General features: G+C 42.5%; 1 protein-coding gene across 6 annotated transcripts in view; it reads left to right on the top strand.

The window, feature by feature from the left end:
- The first annotated feature begins 8,621 nt into the window (after positions 1 to 8,621).
- Positions 8,622 to 20,619, top strand: part of SLF2 (SMC5-SMC6 complex localization factor 2) — a 41,916-nt gene continuing 29,918 nt past the window's right edge. Inside the window, exons 1-5 of one of the 6 annotated variants that reach the window (XM_052800206.1) lie at positions 12,048 to 12,136; positions 14,175 to 14,338; positions 17,137 to 17,180; positions 17,643 to 18,355; positions 19,379 to 19,478. In XM_052800206.1, the coding sequence (XP_052656166.1) occupies positions 17,783 to 18,355; positions 19,379 to 19,478 (673 nt within the window). In that variant the 5' untranslated portion in view covers positions 12,048 to 12,136; positions 14,175 to 14,338; positions 17,137 to 17,180; positions 17,643 to 17,782. Of the gene's footprint in view, positions 8,644 to 11,880; positions 12,194 to 14,174; positions 14,339 to 17,136; positions 17,181 to 17,642; positions 18,356 to 19,378; positions 19,479 to 20,619 lie in introns of those variants that run through there. The other 5 variants (XM_052800204.1, XM_052800202.1, XM_052800201.1 and 2 more) reach the window with 5 other exon arrangements.

The raw sequence follows: 20,619 nt of genomic DNA, 5'->3' as shown, positions 1-20,619 counted from the left end.
AGGTTATAGCAAATCACAACTGGGGGGGGGGGAGAATCCCCCCTTCCTGTATGAGCAGGAGTTTATCCTGCAGGTAGGGGGATAGATGCTTCTGCTCTACACAGGGCAGCCACGGGAGTACTGCATGCAGGTTTGCACTTTGTTCTTCAGGAAAGCTGTGAATCACTCAAGGGAATTCAGAGGAAAGCAATTAGTGATGTGCTGATCTTTCTTAGGTGGAAATTGTTCTAGCCAACCCTGTATGCTGCCCAGTTTTATGCGTTTCTAGCAGTGATTTGGCTTTAGATCCAAGAAAAAGCTTATGACTCATCTCAGCTATCCAATATGGGCCAGCACGGGGGAGCTTGCTGGAGTGCTAGACTGGTAGGGTGTAGAAAAACATACAAGACTCTAGGAAGATGAGATGTATGCTGCACTTGCTGCCCTATGCCTGTAAAAAAAAAAATTACTGTAACAAGATTTAATGTGAATCGTTATGAAAGGGGAAGTTTAGTTTAAAGAAAACTTATTTCACTTGTCACACATTTCACTCACATTTTCACACCCACATACTCATGGGCTCCAAGACAAGTGTCAAAGCTCAAATGATCACTTGGTTAACAAAGGATGAGATGTTGCCTGTCAAATCCTTGCTCCATCTTTTGGGTTCCTCTTCATCATGCTAGATCTAGTTTTTGAGCTGGTTTGAACCAATTTTTGGAAGGTCTTTTACTCCCTTAAGAAGTCAGAAAGTTATTGCAGTGAATTTATTCCCCTGAGAATCTTGCTTCTTCCTCCATATGTCTTAGACAAGGTGGCTGCCCATTGTCTTTGTCTCATTTCGAGTATCCTTATGGCCAGTTTGCCTTCCTGTTAGGACAGCAGAAAGCAATGGCACATGCAAAGTGACACAACCTTGTCACCATCCTCCTGTTATTGGAGCATGGGTGTCCTGATGAGTTGTTTCTGCTGTGGCCTTATCAGAGCACAGGCTTCATGATGTAATCATCTCATCTGTCAATGTTTCAGACTGATCATTGTCGATCATGTTCTCGGTTGTGAATATAAGCCACTCTTCTAGGCTGCCGTGGTTTAACCCCAGCCAGCAACTAAGCACCACGCAGCTGCTCACTCACTCCCCCCCCCCCCCCCCCCCCCCCGTGGGATGGGGGAGAAAATTGGGAAAAGAAGTGAAACTTGTGGGTTGAGATAAGAATGGTTTAATAGAATAGAAAAGAAGAAACTAATAATGATAATGATAACACTAATAAAATGACAACAGCAATAATGAAAGGATTGGAATGTACAAATGATGCGCAGCGCAATTGCTCACCACCCGCTGATCGACACCCAGCTAGTCCCCGAGCGGCGATTCCCTGCCCCCACTCCCCCCAGTTTATACACTAGATGGGACGTCACACGGTATGGAATACCCCGTTGGCCGCTTTGGGTCAGCTGCCCTGGCTCTGTCCTGTGCCAACTTCTTGTGCCCCTCCAGCTTTCTTGCTGGCTGGGCATGAGAAGCTGAAAAATGCTTGACTTTAGACTAAACACTACTTAGCAACAACTGAAAACATCAGCATTATCAACATTCTTCGCATACTGAGTACCAGCTACTAGGAAGACAATTAACTCTATCCCAGCTGAAACCAGGACATAGGCCTTGCTCGATTAATAGTTTTTGCTGGTGCTTTCCTTCATATCAACATTAGTATTGCTGCTACGAATCTCTGCGTTTCTATCTGCACGCCAGCCTTCTTGGAACAGGTAGATGGATGTGGTGTGTTGTGATTGTGCCATTTTGTAGGTGAGAGATGACTCTTAGAACTGGTGTAGAAGGAAGCAGTCCCTTTACAGGCTGTCCACAAAGCTTGCTGCCACCCCAGTATTGATCATAAAACTGAGACCCCAGATTAACACAAATGCAAGCTGTAAGTGCTAAGCAGAATATTGGCTTTGCCAGTTCGCTAAGTGTCCCTAACTAATCATTCTGCTAAAGTAATTATGTCTGCTTTTTGAAAGCCAGCTGGTATCCCAGGCATATTTGTGATATCAGCAACAAAAATAAAAAAAAAAAACCCAACAATTCCTTGTTACCAGCACAGTTCTCAACAGCTCAGCTTGTTAACTTGCTGGCCTAACCTCTTTTTCTATTAACATCTAGCTCTTTTCTGCTTTTTCAAAGCCTGTTCCTTTCTCACCAAGCTCTGATGATGCCACACACTAGGCTTTTTCCTCACTGAAGTGACAACTGTGCAGTCCCTGGCTTCTAGGTGAAATGCCTGGTCCTGCAGACTTAGCTGATTACTAAAGAAAAAGTAATTTAAAGATTTGCTAGTACTTGCCACTTTTGATCTATCAGCCTTCCATTTGTTCACTCACAGACGTGGAACTTAGGTAAAAATAGTAGTAAGGCAGTGTAAGGTGTTTTAGTGACTGATTGCATGTCTTGGTTTTGAAATATAACAGTGTTTGCTCACTTTGGCTAGAGATCAAATGTCCTGTCTCTGCTTACTTCTGATGGAGGCTGTGACTCTTACTCTTCTGTCCCAGCAGGCATTTCCCAATTAATTATTTTGAAGACTGAGCAGGCCCCCAACTTCATTAGGTCTCTGATTGCAAAAGAAAGATAATATTTGGGACTGATGCAGGGCTTCCCTCAATCTTTGCAAAAGAGATTTTTTTTTTTTAAGAGTTTGATCACAGCATAACATGTAAGTGTAAGAAGAGGAGAGAAGTCTGGCAACTTGATTAGCGAACTGAACTTATCAGGTAAAATTTCTGTTGCGTGTTATGCTGAAAGCAATGTGTTCACGTTGTGGAGAAAAAGCCAGAGAAACATTGATAAGCTGCCGAAGGAAAACCCTTTTCATTGACTGCTAGCAGTAGATTGCCCCTCTTTTTTTTTTTTTTTTTGTTTGACCTTTGTGTCAAGAGTTATTAATCCTTGCAGAAACAATCAGTGATTAACAGGATGTTTACCAAGAATATAGCACTGCTCTTCTCCAAGAGACAGCCTCCATAGAAAGGGATCAGCAAGTACAGGAATTGGCTTTGGTGAGTGTTAACATGATAGATGTCTGCTGAATAAGCCACAGGTGAAGGCTGTCGTGGTTTAACCCCAGCCAGCAACTAAACACCACGCAGCCGCTCACTCACTCCCCCCCACCCAGTGGGATGGGGGAGAAAATCGGGAAAAGAAGCAAAACCCGTGGGTTGAGATAAGAACGGTTTAATAGAACAGAAAAGAAGAAACTAATAATGATAATGATAACACTAATAAAATGACAACAGCAATAATGAAAGGATTGGAATGTACAAATGATACGCAGTGCAATTGCTCACCACCCGCCGACCGACACCCAGCCAGTCCCCGAGCAGCGAATCCCTGCCCCCCACTTCCCCGTTTCTGTACTGGATGGGACGTCACATGGTATGGAATACACCGTTGGCCAGTTTGGGTCAGGTGCCCTGGCTGTGTCCTGTGCCAACTTCTTGTGCCCCTCCAGCTTTCTCACTGGCTGGGCATGAGAAGCTGAAGAATCCTTGACATTAGTCTAAACACTACTGAGCAACAACTGAAAACATCAGTGTTATCAACATTCTTCGCTCTGAACTCAAAACATAGCACTGTACCAGCTACTAGGAAGACAGTTAACTCTATCCCAGCTGAAACCAGGACAAGGCCATTTCCATTTTTAATTTGCTTAACCTGTAAACCAGGCTGTTTCTAGTGGTCATGACAAAGGAATTTTGTGTATGTGGTTACATGGCTCTTGCCTATGAAGTATTGAGAGTCCCTGCACTCACAACTTTGAAAGGCTTGAATAATTAAAAGTTAGGGTATAGGAGAAGTAGAATAGGTGGAACTTAACTAACCTAGATTGAAGTTTTCCATTAAAGTGATTGTGAGAATGGGTACGCATGTCAGGAGAATTAGTGTGTGTTAAAGATGTGAGCAAACTATGTAGTGATTAGTAAATGTATATTAATGTAGCAGAATTATTATGGTACACAAAGCCATGACAGATGATATTTTCTACACAATGTGTCCCCTTGACACATCAGTGCAATGCTGCCAGCTTTTTGTCCAGTCAAAAAAAGGAAACTAGTGTGCTAGTTGAGTTACTAGCTAGAGATGCCAATTCCCTGGGTGAAGTGGGCTCTGAAAGAAGCGCAAATACTTCACAATCTTGAGATACAAGAACTCCTCACTGATGAAACTATTACTGCAGTTGAAACTGGTACCATAAATATTCTCACTAGATGTTCACTTAAACAAAAGTGCAGTCTTCTGGTCATGAGCTGCATGCCAGTATATCAGTGTCTGCTTGATAAAGGAGGTGTAAATTGGTTCTTGGAATGCTCAGTAAAGATTTTGCTCAGCATCCGATCTGATAACATTTGGGAATTAGTTGGAAGGGGAGAGGTTCTCCAGAAAGACAGAAGAGAAGGAAACTGGGAATGCCAGGGAATGTCTGTATCTGAACTGTACTGTAATTTGTGGCTGTGCTGAAACCACATAGCAAACTGGTGGTGAAGGGAACAACGAGCAGCTGAGGCAGGCACAGCCAGGAAGCTGGGTCTGGTGGAAGTGCCTGGAAAAGAAGTACATCAACTTGATGAGTTTACACAGGCTTAGCTCAGACACGTTTGTGTGAGCTGCAGCTATGCTTCTAGCTATGCGCTCATGGTATACGTTTCAGTCAGAGGAAGCCAGCCTAAGTCTAAAGAAAACATTCTTATTCTGTTTTCATGAATGTTTTTCTACTTTAAAAAAAAAAACAAACTGCGTAGCACTCGGCAGTCCCCTTTACATTTGCAGTGCAAAGAGTAATGGCTGCCTATATCAGAACACTTCCACATGTGTGGGTTTTATCCCTTCTACCAACTCCACAACTTTTTTCAGTATCTGTGTTCTCCCAGGAAAAACAGTTAAAATCTTGTAAATGTTTCCTGTCTCTATCCATTCCTTGCCATATACACATTCAAATCTGTCACCTGTTTTCTATTACTTCCTATCTTTCCTCATATGTGCTAAATAAAATGATAAATAAATGGAAGCTGAGACAGAGCTGGTCTTTGCCTCCTGTGCCTCCCTCTCTCTGCTATTGTATGGGTAAACCATGGGTAAACCAAAGCAATGCTGTGAAGGATAGGAAACCTCATTATTATAGCTGTTTAGCTGAAATAAGGGGAACCTTGAAAGCATGACTAATAAGCACCTAAGTAACAGACTAACATGCCGGTATCGGCAGCCATCAAATATAATGCCGTCAGAGAACACCTGTAGTAGTACATGATAGTGTCAGAATATAGCACTGGGATACACAGCATGAACTGCTAGTAGCTAAGCATTAGATACAGCTTGGAAGCATGATTAATGCATGTGTAATGAAAATAATTGATGGAAAAAATGCATGCTAGAAGATAATCACAAGCAGGAAAATGCATTATGCAATGTATAAGAAATTATTTGTCTATAAAGGAGAATGATCAATGAGAATCTTTGGGTTTGGGGTGCTGGAGAGTTGACCTCCCCCCAAAATGCATCATTATATTGCCAACACACAATGTAGTGATTCCTGCTACTGAAATAAAGGAAATGCATGACTGGAGTGGTGGCATGCTGAGCTTTGTGGGTGAGCAGTGTTCTGGAAGATCCAGATTTGGAGACTGATTTGGGAATCTGTGCTGCAAGTTGTGACCAATTGTGTTCACAGTGGCTGGTGGGAGAGAGTTGTCTGTGCTGTGCCTGGGAGGAAAAGCCTACAGTGTACCTGGAGCCCTTGTGTCTCAAAACGCCCTTCTGAGTTTGAACAGATTCTATAGGTACATCTAGATGCGTATGGATGGAGAAATAGTTACCAGAAAACAGGAAGCTGAAGAGAGGAAAAATACCTGCTGAGAGGCAGTGTGCGAAAGTGTCTGAGGAAGATACAAGCTTCAGAGCCAAGAGGTCTTGCTGAATCCACAGGAACTGATGATCCCAGAACATAGTCAGATGAATCTACGCAAGGCCACCAGCACACATGCCATCAACAATGGGTCGTATAACTCGGGCCACATCTGAGAAGGGGGTGGTAGCTATATGCTGACAAAGATTACAGGATTACATATGCATTGGCAGAAATCAATGGACTTTCTGAGCATTGACCCTGAAGCCACTGGCACATCAGTATGAGCCTCTGTATCCTAGAAACACACTGTGGTCAACTTCCCCTTCCCTACTGGGTAACAATGCATGATTGCAGGTGTGTGAATCATGAAAGAATAACTGAATTTACTGTCTGGATAGTTACCTGCTATTAATAAGTCTACTATAACAGCTTAATAAAAGGTATGCTAATAAATATTGGTTGATCTGTTTCTCTACAAACTTGATCCTGTATCAAGGGAAAAGGCAATTTACAACACTTAAACTCCAAGGGCAGAAGACTTATGATGATACCTGTCACTCCCCATGGTTCCTTAGAGAAATCTTCCTTTTGCAGCCTCACTGCTTGTTTGCTTCTGTTCTTGTACTTAGTGTTCTAGGAGAGTTTCATGGTCCTCTGCCACTTCAGAAAATGTCTTCTCTGTTCACTCTGATTCCCCTGAGGTAGCACAAGGTCAATGATTTGAATGACTTACACTTTGCTGGGACTTTGAGGTCAGGTGTATTAGAACAAGGTGGAAATGAACAGACACATTAATGAGAGAGGAGGTCCCTGGAATTTCAAAGAATGGGGTTAGGTTAAGTATTTCATACTGAGCTTTGAAACAGTCATGCTATAAGAGGTTACAGGTTCATGGTTTAAGATGGCCATCCATGTGCAATGCCCTGCATGTCATACGCTATGTGACTTTGCAACCTGCAGCACCTCCTCCTTCATTTAGATCAGGGCTGCAAATCACTCCCTGGAAAACTGTATTCTTCTCACAAATTGTTTGATCAGGAAGTTTGACTTAATTGTTGAATACAGGTTATAGCCTTTTCTGACCGCTGAGGGTGGCCCCATGGCTGTGAATGTCTGATGGCCCATATACCTAAACATCTGTCCTGATTTCAGCTGGGATAGAGTTCATTTTCTTTCTAGTAGCTGGTATAGTGTTATGTTTTGGGTTCAGTATGAGAAGAATGTTGATAACACACTGAAGTTTTCAGTTGTTGCTAAGTAGTGTTTATACTAAGTCAAAGATTTTTCACCTTCTCGTGCCTAGCCAGCAAGAAGGCTGGAGGGGCACAAGAAGTGGGGAGGGGACACAGCCAGGACAGCTGACCCAAACTGGCCAAAGGGATATTCCATATCATGTGACATCATTCCCAGTATATAAACTGGGGAGAGTTGGACTGGGGGGGTGGCTGGGGAACTAACTGGGCATCAGTTGGTGAGTGGTGAGCAATTGCATTGTGCACCACTTGTTTTGTATGTATATTCCAATCCTTTTATTATTATTGTCATTTTATTATTGTTGTTATCATTGTTAGTTTCTTCCTTTCTGTTCTGTTAAACTGTTCTTATCTCAACCCATGAATTTTATCTTTTTCCTTCTGATTCTCTCCCCTATCCCACTGGGTGGGGGGAGTGAGCGGTTGCATGGTGCTTAGTTACTGGCTGGGGTTAAACCACGACAACATACTCTTCCATGAGTGACCTGCTGGGTCTCTGTGCATTGGCCATGTGTGGCCACTCTGGTTGCTCCTTTGTAACAATGCAGAAGAGCCTAACACAGGTGGTGGCTGCAGTTGTTGGGAGGGTTAGAAGGTGGAGTATGTGTCTAAAAAGGTCTCTTCTGCCAGAGGAGCAGATGTCTCCAGAGAACCCCTTGGGTGAGGGACCTACAGGGGGAAAGAACAACCTTCTTCCTTTTCTGCAAATAAATTCGAGGTATTAACTATATCTGTGGCTTCTGAAATTGAAAGCAAACAAAAATGGTTCAGGAAACTGATGTGGTTTTTTTACAGCATGATTTCAGCTACCATTCCAAGATTTCAGAAATACATAGTTTCTATTGTTAAAGTATGGTAATTTTGCAGTGATTGGTTGTTCCCTAGAAGGCTGAAAGTACTGATGTATTTAAATGAAAATTGGACAATCCTGAAGTCCAGCTATGCTTTCAAAAGCCTAAAGGTAATTTCTTCACACACTAGAGACGGTGCTTTGATTTTGCCTTCTTTGTTTCTTTGACAAAAGCATGTGTGCCCTTTCAGATTCAGGGCTTTTAACTCTATTTAGCACGTTTACATTAAAATGTTATAATAAAGATCACATGGTTGTGACTGATAAGTTTCAGATTTAATGAGCTGTCGCCAAATCACAGTTCTTCATCATGATGTAGCTGTGCTGTGGGCAACCCATTTCCCTGTGGATACTGCTTAAAGCCTCTGCACTCTGGGATACTTCCTGCTTTTGCTTGAAAATAAAAGCATGAGTCATTCTGGAAGGCAGTTAAGGAACAGATGAAATGAATAGCAAAGAATGACTTGCATAATACCCCCAGTATAATTCCAGATCTACTTGTAAAACCTTATCAAGTTTCCCTGATTTGTCCTTTTCCAAAGTTTCTGGTTATTTGTGTGTGTTCAGACTGTGTTATGGGAAGGGCTAATAGAAAGGAAAATCAATAGCACGGGCTTGGGCAGGAGGCAAATGATTTTCCAACTTCAAAGCAAGGCATGAGGTAAGTGTCTTCTAACTTTTACTTAATTTGGAGTAAGGAATTGTAAGCAGTGAAGTGCTCCCAAATTGTCAGGGAAAGTAAGATTCCTTCTTTCTTGGGAATAATTAGTATCTGTAGTGATAAGAGTTATTCTAATTAAAATAAGTTTAAAAAGTAGTTTGAGTATTATGATTACTTACTGATAGCTATACTTGTGTGCCTAATGACTGCTGTTGCCTATTTATTTGGAATCAGAGCCTGCTGTGGGGGGTGTATTAGTTTAAACTGTGTGCGTGTGTGTGTACACAAGTCTCCTGCTTGGGGGGAAAAAAAAAATACCCAAACAAGCTGATACCATTACAGCTGTTGCACCTTTTTCTTACTTCCCCCACTGTCCTCAGTGCCACAATACCCTACCTTCTGCAGTGACTGTATTTCAGACACTTGCCATAAGCAGGTTATTATAAGCCAAGTTATTATTTAGGCAATTACTTTTTTTTGTATCCTTGCTGTCTGCTCCTTATGAGAAACAGCTTCACCTTGCCATCACCAATGCTGCTTTCTGTTGAAGCTGCTTGGTGTCTCTGCATTTCCTGCAAACTTACCAATGCATTCTGTATCTGACTCTTTTGTTGTCTTTTGTAACTGTTTACGTCTCCAGGTCGTGTAACTCTGAAAATGTCTCTAGGTCTATTGCAGTTTTGCAGGTTTAAGGTATTAAACTGAAAGGTAAAGCAAATGTTTATATTAATTCAATTTCATCTGCTCCTTCAATGTGAAATAAAAATATTTCTGGAATTCCTGGCTAACACTGGGCATGAAACTTTGCTTTAACACTTTATTAGACAGTAATTCATATACACACTATTGTCTTCTCAAGCAAATCTATACGACAGCAAGTCTAACTGTTCTTCATTTGTTGCTCAAGGAAGTTACACCAAGCATAAACATAGATTGGTTGTACTGTTTTGTATGGTGGGTCTTGAAGTGTGTTGTCAAACAGTGGGATCCCCTCCTGGTAGGTTTCTTACAAACGTAATAGTCATAGATGGTCCCTGGGGCAGAGAGCTTGCAGCTGAAGACAGAATGTGTGTACGGTAGGTTAAAGCAAGAGAGGAGCAATGTACACGATGTGATGGCAGCCAGTGTCTTACTCCTTTGAGGTGGGGTTAAGACATGGTAAATTACATGGATGTAAGCTTTTGTAAAACAGACTGAGGGATGGGGCAGGATGAAAGGCCGTGGGTTGGAGTGCATAGTACATGGCAGACTTGGACACTCCAGATGCTCAAAGACCAGTTTCCTATTTTGACTTGTGCTTTCAGTTTTGCATTACTGTTACTTCTCCTTTGCAGACTTTCCCTAGGCCAGCCTACCTCGGGTAGGGTGCGGAAAGAGACCTCAGGTGGGTTGCTCCCTTCCATTTGGGTGAACTGTCTCCTGGTGTTTCTGGATCCAAGAAAAACATTAGGAAAAGAGTGGCTTTGGCATCTCCACTCTTAGAGAGTGCTAAAATAAACAAAACCAAAACCAGTTTCACCACAGACTGCCCCAGATAACCTTCAGGGCACTGTTGTGATGAAGGAAGCTCTGTTCATGTTCTCTCTTTATTTCTGCAGAACAAGGGCAGAGATTAGCTTGTACCTGTGCAGTGCCTGCTTTTAACTGTTAGAGCTACTGATTCAAAGAATCTAACTCAATAGCTTGATTAACTATTACGTAGGTATTCTTTATTGGCAGCGCTGGGTGCACGAGGGATCGCTCCACCTATTGTGCACACCGTCCGGTCTAATTGTGCAGGTTAAGTACATGTTCTACATACATATTCACTAGATTTCCGAGAAATGTTATACATATTCCTTAGTTTTCTGGGAAACTACTAGCATATGCAAATGTCCTTTACGCAGGCGCATTGAAGGTCTCTGGTGGTCTTCCATAGTCTTCCTCACTTGTCCGCTACTTGACTCTCCTCAGGTGATTCTGCGCAGTATGGTCCTTTACATGTTTTGATACAACTTATCCTAAAGAATGCACATTAGTCCCTAAAAAAATGCTTGTTAGTGCTCTTATTATCTAAGTTTTTGTTAGTGATGTAAAACTACATGGCTAGTTTAAGCTAAATTACCTACAAGGATGAGAACAAAGGCAGGAGTTCTTATCTTTTCCGGCCCTATCTATTCAAGCAAGGCCTCTGCTTGTGCCTTCTCCACAAGATCGTAAATTCATCAAACGTTTAATTAAGTTTTGTGATTGCTCATGGCTCCCTCTTGCTCATCACTCCCAAGTAGCAGTCTCTGACAGGCTTAATCCTTGACAAACACCAGTCCTTGGTATGTAAAGTTACAGAGATAATCAAGACGAGCTAGATCATTAAACAATAAGCAGTTCGTTCTCTATATCACTACTACTGTGGAGATGTTTTGATACCGCTAATTTTTATAGAGACTAATTACGTGCATTTGCACGTAACACTACAGATGGCAGTACTAGGCGTCTCTAAGCTTGCAAATCTAGTTCCTCAGGTTGTCTAGTCCACGTTTTTGACCCTGGGCCAAAGTGTTTGAAATGTGGTAGTGCAGCACATAGGCCAATCACAGAAAGCATGTGTTGTAAGCGCGGGGTGGGGGTGGTTGTAAAGTAAGGTACAGAGTGAAGCTTGCACAGCAGGCTGTGATGGGGAAGGCACAGCCCTGCACGCTGTTTTGGTGGAGACGTGGGTGATTTCATTCCCAGCTTTTTAGCCTCCTAACGGCTGCAACTTTGTCAAGTGGCTGTGGAGATGGATGCACAGTCCGGATTTTCTCACAGGTGTAGTGCAAGCCCCGTGGCCTGGAGCTCACTGGCTGTCCCTGGCCACTTTCCTCACAGGACGCTTCTGCTTGTAAAAGAATCCCCCCACGCCTGCCCCAGGCCGAGGTTCGCCCTCCCTGAGGGGTCGGCGGGGCGGCCGAGACGCGCCCCCGCGTGGGGGACGGCGCCCGGCAGCGCGGCGCCCCGCGCTCGGGCCGGGGGTGGGGCCCGCCCCGCACGCACCAATCAGAGAGCGGGAATGGGGCGGGGGGGGGGTGTCAGTGGCACGAGACCATGGCGCCAAACAGCCTTTCCTCTTTCGGCCGCGGAAGGACGCTCCCGCTCTCTTCGCAGCCAATCGCAACCGCGCTCCGTCTCCCCGTCCCGCCCCTGGCGGCAAAGAACCAACGGGAGACGCTACTTCTTCACCGGCTCAGCCAATCAGCGACCGAGCCTAAAAAAAAAACAACCCAAAACCCACCACCCCCATCGCCTCCCGCCCGCAGCCCCCGGAGGTGAGGGTCGCTGCGGCCGGCGGCCTTTGCTATGGTGCCGGGAGCGGCTGGTCTCCCCGTTCCCCTCCGCCGCGCGGGGTCAGCGGGGCAACCCGCGCCATGACCCGGCCGCTCGGCGTGGGCGTGCCGTCGCCGGGTCCGCCCGTCACCAGGTCCCGACGCCATTTTACGCCGACGGCCGCGGCCAGAAAGACGGCCCAAGACGTCAGGTACCGGCGGGGAGCGGCTGAGGGGCGGACGGGAGCGCGGGAGGCGGCCGCCGGCAGGTACGGTGCCCGCCCAGCGGGGCGCCTGATGGTGGCGGCGGGGCGCTCCCGGCGTGCACCGCGCCTCCAGTAGGGGGCGCCCCAGCGGGAGGCTCCCGGCGTGCACCGCGCTGGGCGCGGGCGGAGGGGCATGGCGCCGTGGCCGCGGCCCAGGCCGCTCCGTGAGTGGCCGGCGGCCGCGGGAGACTCACGGTGCTGCCCCAGCGCCAGCCTTTCAGTCCCGGCCGAGCTTGGCAGATGGAGGTGTGAGGCTGTCAGGGAGCATGGCGGTGTAGCGGCTGCGAGGGGCGGCCGGTGCCCTCCTCATCTGTACTCGCACCACTGGGAGCTCCAGCCCTGAGGCGCTGGCCGTTGTTTTCCTGTGGTGATGGTGGTTTGTTGGCCGAGGTGAAAGGGTTCTGATAGCCAGGCAACCTGATAGCTTACACAGAAACTGAAGAAAATGTCTGGCTAAGTACTGACTAGCATCTTCAGCACATCATTCAAAATATGTGAGTCCTCCCACGTGTACCCATCTGTCCTCCTATCTTGCGTCTCGTTGTCTGTTAGCAAGTCTACCTGTAGAGCTAGGTAGGCTTCGGCAGTTCAGCTCTGAAGAGGGGATTTCAGTTGTCATTTATTCAGCTTTTGAGCCCATTCCAGCTGTGAAATGTACTGCTAACAATGCTGGAGGACAAGGTCTCCAATGAAGGCAGTGGCTGTCAGTTGACAGTTTATAGACATGACAAAGCTTCAGAGGCTGCCAAGTTAAATAAGTTTTGTTTCTTGCAGTATGAGGCAAGTCATAATTTTCTTATGCCATTAGCAGCACCTTATTTTGTTCATTTTGGCTAATCCTCTTTTTTGATAGCCCTGACATTTGGAGGACAGGAAGAAGATGAAAGTTCAGTTTCTCTTCTGTGTTGCTTCTTGCCCAAGAAAGTGAAACTGCTCTGTGTTTTGGTTTTGCTGTGGTCATCTGACAGACCGTCGTGAGGTTTTCTGTGCGACTTTCTTTTCTGGTTTCTTTTTTTGTTGTTACTTCTACAGGGCTTTTCAAGATACCTCATTTCATCAAAGACATAGTAACATTTTGTAGTTTATTCCTGTGTTGTGTGGCTTTGCTTTCTCTGAGCTATTGCTAGTGTTTCCAGCACAGATTTTTAAAAGTACAGTTTTTATCCAATCAGAGATAACCACTGATACAGCTGTAAACACTAATTATTTTCAAAGAATATGCAGGGGGTTATCTTTTTAAACAAGTGAAAGAATTTCCTCCTTCCCTCTTTCATGCAGGTTGTGCCCTTAATTTTGAGAGACCTGAAAGGTCTGTTAGGTGCATCTCCTGGCTGTGTAGCTTTTTTCTTTGTCGAGTGAGATCACGTATTTATGGGGTTTGCCTTTTCTTATCAGGGTTTTTTAGTGGCCTCCCTGGTGTCTCAGTTAAGGTGAGATTTCACAAAAAATGGTGGAATAATTTTTAGTGGGGATAAATATGTTTTGCTGAATTTATATATTTTGCTGAAAAGTGTTAACCAGAGCTATGCAGTTGTTGACAAAGATACATGTCCTGGTTTCAGCTGGATAGAGTTAATTTTCTTTCTAGTAGCTGGTATAGTGTTACCTGTTGGATTCAGTATGAGAAGAATGTTGATAACACACTGATGTTTTCAGTTGTTGCTAAGTGATGTTTAGACTAAGTCAAAGACTTTTCGGCTTCTCATGCCCAGCCAGCAAGAAGGCTGGAGGGGCACAAGAAGTTGGGAGGGGACACAGCCAGGACAGCTGACCCAAACTGGTCAAAGGGTTATTCCATACCATGTGACATCATGCCCAGCCCAGTATAGAAACTGGTGGGAGTTGGCCTGGGGGGACCGCTGCTCGGGAATTAATGGGGCCCTGGTCGGCGACTGGCGAACAATTGCATTGTGCATCACTTGTTTTGTATATTCTAATCCTTTTATTATTATTGTCACTATTATTTTCTTCTTTTCTGTTCTAGTAAACTGTTCTTATCTCAACCCATGAGTTTTACCTTTTTCCTTCCGATTCTCTCCCCCATCCCACTGGGTGGGGTGGGGAGTGAGTGAGTGGCTACGTGGTCCTTAGCTGCTGGCTGGGGTTAAACCAGAACAAGACATTAAACAACTGTGACTTTCATGTCAGGTAAAGAAGAGTGAAAACCAGTAATTGTGGTTGCTTCATCAGTTCTTCATTCTTTTAGGGCTGCTTATTTGATCTCCTTTTAAAACAATAGTGGAAATTCTCCTGTAAAGAGTTTGCGAACAGTTATGGTCCTGTTCACATAGAAAATCACATCGTCTTTTTGTAGTTTAATATATATGAAAAGCAGGTTGGAAAGCGCAGTGCTTTCTCGTGTTCTTCCTTGTACTCTATCACATGCTTTCTTCCCCCTCCCCCCCCCTGCTTTGGTTTTGTTTGAGGTTTCTAGTACACTTCCTTGTCTGAGATACAATACAGCACTTGAGAAATTATTATTTTGTTTTAGTTGGACAGTTCCTATCCCTTGCGCTTCTAAAAAGCAGAATTACAATTGCAAAGAAGAATATGTCAATGGATAAGCACTTTAAAACAAATAGTCTAAGACAAACCACTCTCCATTCAAACCACTAACCATTCAAGTTAAACTTTTATCCCAGGCACAAAAAAAAAAAAGGAGGGCCCTTTTTTTTAGCCACAGTGTGTCCGTTCTCTCAGTTATGTTATACAAGGTTTTGTATAATTATGGAACAAACATGAATTTTTTAACAAAGCTTTTGCATTTAGCATAAAAGAAAGCAAAAAGATACAACGATGAGATAGTGGATGTGGGAGGGAGATAAGCAGTCATTTGAAATCGGTGGCTGTGGAAAGAAGGAAGAAGATAGCAGAAGGCTTTGGTTTTGGTTTTGATTTGTCTTCAAGTGCGGAGAGGAATCTGAGAGGTGACTGAAGATGAGATTTGGACTGCCAGCAGTGGTCGGTATTCCAGATGGGGCTTTAACCTGGAAGGAAGAAGTACAGTTGCTTACTTAAGAAAATAGAAGGGTTTTGGAAAGATAGGTAGTGCAGAAAGCTGTGGGCACGGGATGACTTTGCAGCTGCGAGAGCAGTCACAAGCAAGCATTGGGAGTGTCCTGAGGAATGCAAGGTGGAGAGAAGGTGAAGTCAGGGTGTCAGAGTGGGAGGTGGTCTAGGGCAGACAGACAAACCAGTCAGCAACAGAAATAACAGTGAATAAACCTGCAATTTAGCCTTTTGATTCTTCTGTTGAACTGAAATTTGGGGACCCTGTTGCTTCAGCATGTGGGAAGAATGAGTGTATTTTGGCCTACATCAAATTAAGCTGGGACATGTTGGAGGCAAGTAGTCTTTGACAAGTACTTTTTTCTGCTCTCTGTGGTAGGCCAAAAAGACAGTTTTATGTACTCACATATTCTGTTTACGGGTGGCTTTTCATTGAGTTACAGTATTCTCAAACATCACTGCTTGCCAGTAGCCTACTTAAAGAAGTATCAATGCATTATAAACAGCTTTTTGTATTTGTGTAGGTGCTAAAAATGCAGAAGCCATGTTAGAAAATACAAAAGTGAAAGTAACAAGCTTACGGAAAGATTCAAAATTAAATCCAAGTTTAGTTTGAACAAGTGAGCAGTGGATTCTTCTGGCCTGAACTTCAAAAATGATTATTGAGTCTGTGAAAGCAGAGTCATGTATGGATTCTTGAATATGTTAGCTTAGAATCTGTTGTAAATAAGTCTTGCCTTTGTAATCACTGTTACACAGACAGTAACGATATAGCTTTGTTTTGGGAGGCACAGAAAGATTACAAAAGATGGAAGGTCTTAAACAAATCTGTGCTATTCTTGCTTTCTCACACCAATATCTTGTTGGAACTTGAAGAGACACTTCCAAGACAGGCGTAAGTATAGCCTCGAAGTCGTTAGTAAACTTCCTTGCTACGTGGGAGAAGATAGCAAGTTCATAGTATTTTATGATGAATGATGAATACATTGATGTATTTTAATGTTCAAATTGTACGTTACTCAAGACAATCTGCCTGTTTTTAGAAGTGACGTTCTCTCATGGAGAAATGCCTTGGTGTTCTCATGTCCCACTTATTCTTGCCAGAGAAAATACTTCTGATTTAAAGCTATTATTTATCTTGTTGTTTAGGTGTAAAAATAAGATGGTTGTAGCCTGCTGTTTCTGTTGGAAGCCAGAAGATGCCTGTAATGTGTGCCGGGAGGGAGCACAAAAAGCCACTGATATGTGTATTTTGTTAAGGGGCAGTGCTGGTACTAGTTCCTGCTGAGAAGTCTGGTAACAGTGCAGATAGGAATTTGCGTTGGCACCAGATGTGTGGAAAAAAGCAACAAACTGTGGTGGACAAAGGGTTTTGGACAACAAGAAGAAAGTTACAGGATTAGTTGAACTTTACAACTTGCAGATAGAACTTTGTGATTAGACTTGATTGCAACTAATGAATAGGGTTTGGTCACTGATGGTATTGATAAGGCCAGCTGCTTACCACTGTAACACTTAAAAAAAAAAAAAAATTACAGTAGGAGTTAGCAGCTCAAGGTGTTGACACTGGAGATGGGGAGGTTAACACCATCATATAAGGTACTGGTGAGGTCTCATCTAGAATACTGGACACAGGTGAGGTCAGTCCCATTTAAGACAGCTTAGTTTAAGCTGGAAGGGTGGTTAAGACTTACTAGGATGATAAAGGAAACACTTTGAGTGAGGAAACTGACAGGTTGGCTTCATTAGCCAAGCAGAGTGAAGGCTAGAAGACGATGAGGCTGATGATGCTTTCTCTGATCTATCAGAAATAAGAGCTGCTGGCATGAAAAAATATCTGCAGAAATAAATTACAGCATTTTAATTTTACCAGTATTCACTGTATGGGCATTTAGGTACTGTTCTTTTAAAAAGATAAAGTTATGTTTTCTCTTCAGAAACCAGACCATTACAGAGTTCTTCGAACCAGTTTTAAACAAAGGTAAATATGTGTTTTTTAAATGGGAGATATTTCTATGAGTTTTAATGATATAAATGTGCAGAAGTATTGTCTAATCTCATTCCAAATAGGAGCAGCAATATAATGAGTATAGCTTACCAAATATCTCAAAATGTGCACATTTAAAATTTTTTCTAATAATATAACTGAAAACATAAATTTCCTATTAAAATTAATTCCTTTAAATAGTGATGCAATTATGATTTCAAGTTATTGTCTCATGCTTAAGCTAGATTGTTTATAACAACTGAAGCTGTGACATAGATCATGCATTTCTTTGATATGAAATAAATTGCATGGCACTAGCAAAACTAAATGATTAAGTAAATTCATTTTGGATTGTGTGTGAGAGATAAAATATCAACTAATACAGTCCAGTAAGATTGGGGGTTTTTTTTCCAATATTGTGAATGTGAATAATTTGTCTTTTCTTTTTTTTCTTAGACCTTGGCCATAAAGACAGAACTGTGTTGTGTTCACCGGACAAAGGAAATGTAAAAGATGCAGGAATTGGACTGTCAGTTTTATGCACTGAACGTTTTGAAAAGAAGATATCTCCTCCAAAGAAGGTCAGAAGAAAAAAGATGCCAGACCAAACACCAAACATAAGTCCTGTGGTAGGTGCCTTTCGGAGAGGAATTAAGGAGGAAAAGGACAGTGTAAACATTTTAGAGAATGGCAGAGCATGCAAGGCACTGGGTTCATTGTACCCAAAAGTTGTGATTCAAAAACTCCTTGTTACCACAGGGTCTCAGAGCTTTTTCTTGGCCAAAAAGGATAAAATTGTCAAGTCAGAACAGGGAAGAAATGAGAAGTGTCTGGGTGTAACAAGAGCACCATTGTCTTCTGGAAATAGTTGGGAACAGAAAACTGACTGTATGGATCTAGAAGACACTAGTTCAGACTCTGACAAATGGGTTTCATCATCAGAAGCTGATACCCGAAAAGCCTGTGCTGGAAATAATGGCACTGTGAACAACATGCCTCTGTGCCAAAACCCAGGTCTTCCCATGAAATTGCCCTGCGCTCCAACTGACTCTGAATTTAGGTTGTCGCTGGAAGCGCTCCGCAGAGAAAGGAAGCGGAAGAAACATAGAATGAAACAATCTAAGCCACATCCTGTGAAGCCATTCTCAGGAACAAGTGTATCACATCAGGTGTGTTTAAAAGAGTCGTTAAAGGTGGAAATCAGTGACCCATTGTGCATGTGATTTTTTTTTTAAATTATTTTTTTATTTTATTTTTCAATGTAGGATGAGATTCTTGGTGCTGCCTTTTTTAGATGTAACAAAAGTTTATGCTCTTTTTCTATTTCTTTGTAAATTTTAGGTCATGCTTGGGTAAGCTGGTTCTTAACTATTCTACAATAAATGAGAAATCCTGGTTTAAAAGCAGGGGAGATATTCTGGGTTAGATGCAAGCATGGAAATGCAATGGAAATTGTAACTTTAAATTGTATTTTGTAGAAAAAAATTCTTTATCTTAAATGTCTTATAACCTTGTGTTTTCTTACAATGTAGTGTAGGGAACAGCCTAGCAAATTTCTGCTGGTTAGAAGTTGCAGTTAATAGCAGTTCAGATTTATGCACTTAAGCCACAATATTTAGATAGAGTGGGAGTGGTCCTATTAAGTATGTAGTATTTCATTACAGGCTGAACTATATTCACTTTTTGTATCAACCAAGAAAACCCTTTAAAAGTTTGCTGGTTATTTGCAAGGAAGATCACTATGTGTGTCTCCATAATGTGCTATGAATGGAACAAAAAAGATGGTTAACTTGTGTTTCTTTTTCTCCTTAGCACCCCTCCCTCTGTTTTTGCTTGTCTGTGCTTTCTGTCATTTTGTTGTTTAAGTTCCTTATGACTTGTTTGAGGAAAGCCAGCTGGGCTGTGTTGCCATATAGCCCAGGGACACAAGTGGCTAATGGCCCTAAAAGTGGAGCGATTTAGAACTGGTGGCCAATCTGAAGAAAAGGTGTAAAATTTGGGTTGTGGAGAGTCCTTTTGTTGAGATCTTTGCAGCTGTGTCTTAAGTTTGTCTTGAAATGAAGTATATTGCCATATTTCTGAGGGTGTGTGGAACTAAGCCTGTGCTGGATTCAACACTTGGCTCAAGGTGTCAACATCCTGGTTTTTAAAAGTATGTGATTAACATTTTTTTTCTCTGTCTTTATTTTTAGGGAAATGGATGTCCTTTAAGAAAAATACAACATTCTGGTTCAAGGGAGACTGCGTCAGGTAGAAGCAGTGCTGAAAATACAGAATTAATTAAACAATCAGGTTCATCCCTTAGTGTCCCTTTTTAATGGCTTTTTTCCCTTGAATTTATGTTATTCTATATTCTCTCTCTCTGAAAAAAAAAAAAGAATTACTGCTGTGTAGTCAATGTTATTTCTAATATATGGCAAGCTTGAAGAGGTTTAAAAGTAATTTGGGATTATAGTGAAAAACAGATTGTTTGTAACTTAATTAGAAGTCATTTTATTTCTTTGTCTTAAGCACTTAATTCCTGATTTATTTTTATGGTTTCTCTTGCGTTTTGGAAAATCCACATTCACTGTGGTGGTTAACAAATTTTGCCTTTCAGCTTAATCCAAAAAGAACATTCTTGTTGAACTGAACACTAAAGTTTAGCTGGTATTCCTGTTGCTTTTTGTCCCTTTTAACCACATAATTCTGTTCTATGGTAGGTAGAACTGAATATAAAAAGCTCACGTGAATAGAAGCTTGAGCTAGGTCAGTAGGATGATTTAAAAAAAAAAAAAAAAAGAGGAGGGGGGGAGCCCAAAACAAGGAGCGTATTCCCACCTTGTGGGTCCATGGCTGTGTAAACCTATCAGACTCTCTGCCGCTATGCTTTACTTTCCACCTATGCTAGCACTGGGACTTGGCCAGCGGTGCAAGGAGCTGATCTGGCTGAAAATGGAGTTGGGAAGTTCTGGGCCACATCAGCTCCATGAAGTAGCTTGCCATGACGTGTCCAGGTGCTTGTGCCAGCTTAAGGCAGGAAGCAGAAAAGCATGGTAGGAAAGTGGCCTCTGGTTCCATAGAACTATAGCCTGAAAACAGATTTCTTCATATTCTGAACACTTTTGTTATGACCACTGTTAAAATTATTGCAGTATTTTCAAAATACTTTTCACACTGTTCATTATTTATAACCATAATATGTAATAGCAGAAACTTTCTTCCAGTCTCATACCTGAACTGGGCTATTGTCTGTTTCCAAAGACTGATTGATTCCAGTGTATAAGAAAACTGTTCTACGGTGGCTGCTGAGCTGCTTTAAAATAAAAGGATTTAATTTAATTTCCAAGTTAGTTACAATAATAAAATAACAGTACAGTATCAGCTAAATCTTAATTGTGTTCTGCTGTGTTAAAGTGGAATGGAAGTATTGTAGTTTCTGCTAAAAATTTCA

This window comes from Harpia harpyja, chromosome 10, assembly GCF_026419915.1.
Source record: "Harpia harpyja isolate bHarHar1 chromosome 10, bHarHar1 primary haplotype, whole genome shotgun sequence".
Taxonomy (NCBI): domain Eukaryota; kingdom Metazoa; phylum Chordata; class Aves; order Accipitriformes; family Accipitridae; genus Harpia; species Harpia harpyja.
Note: the sequence above shows the minus strand (reverse complement) of the source record. Positions and strands in the feature narration are given on the sequence as shown.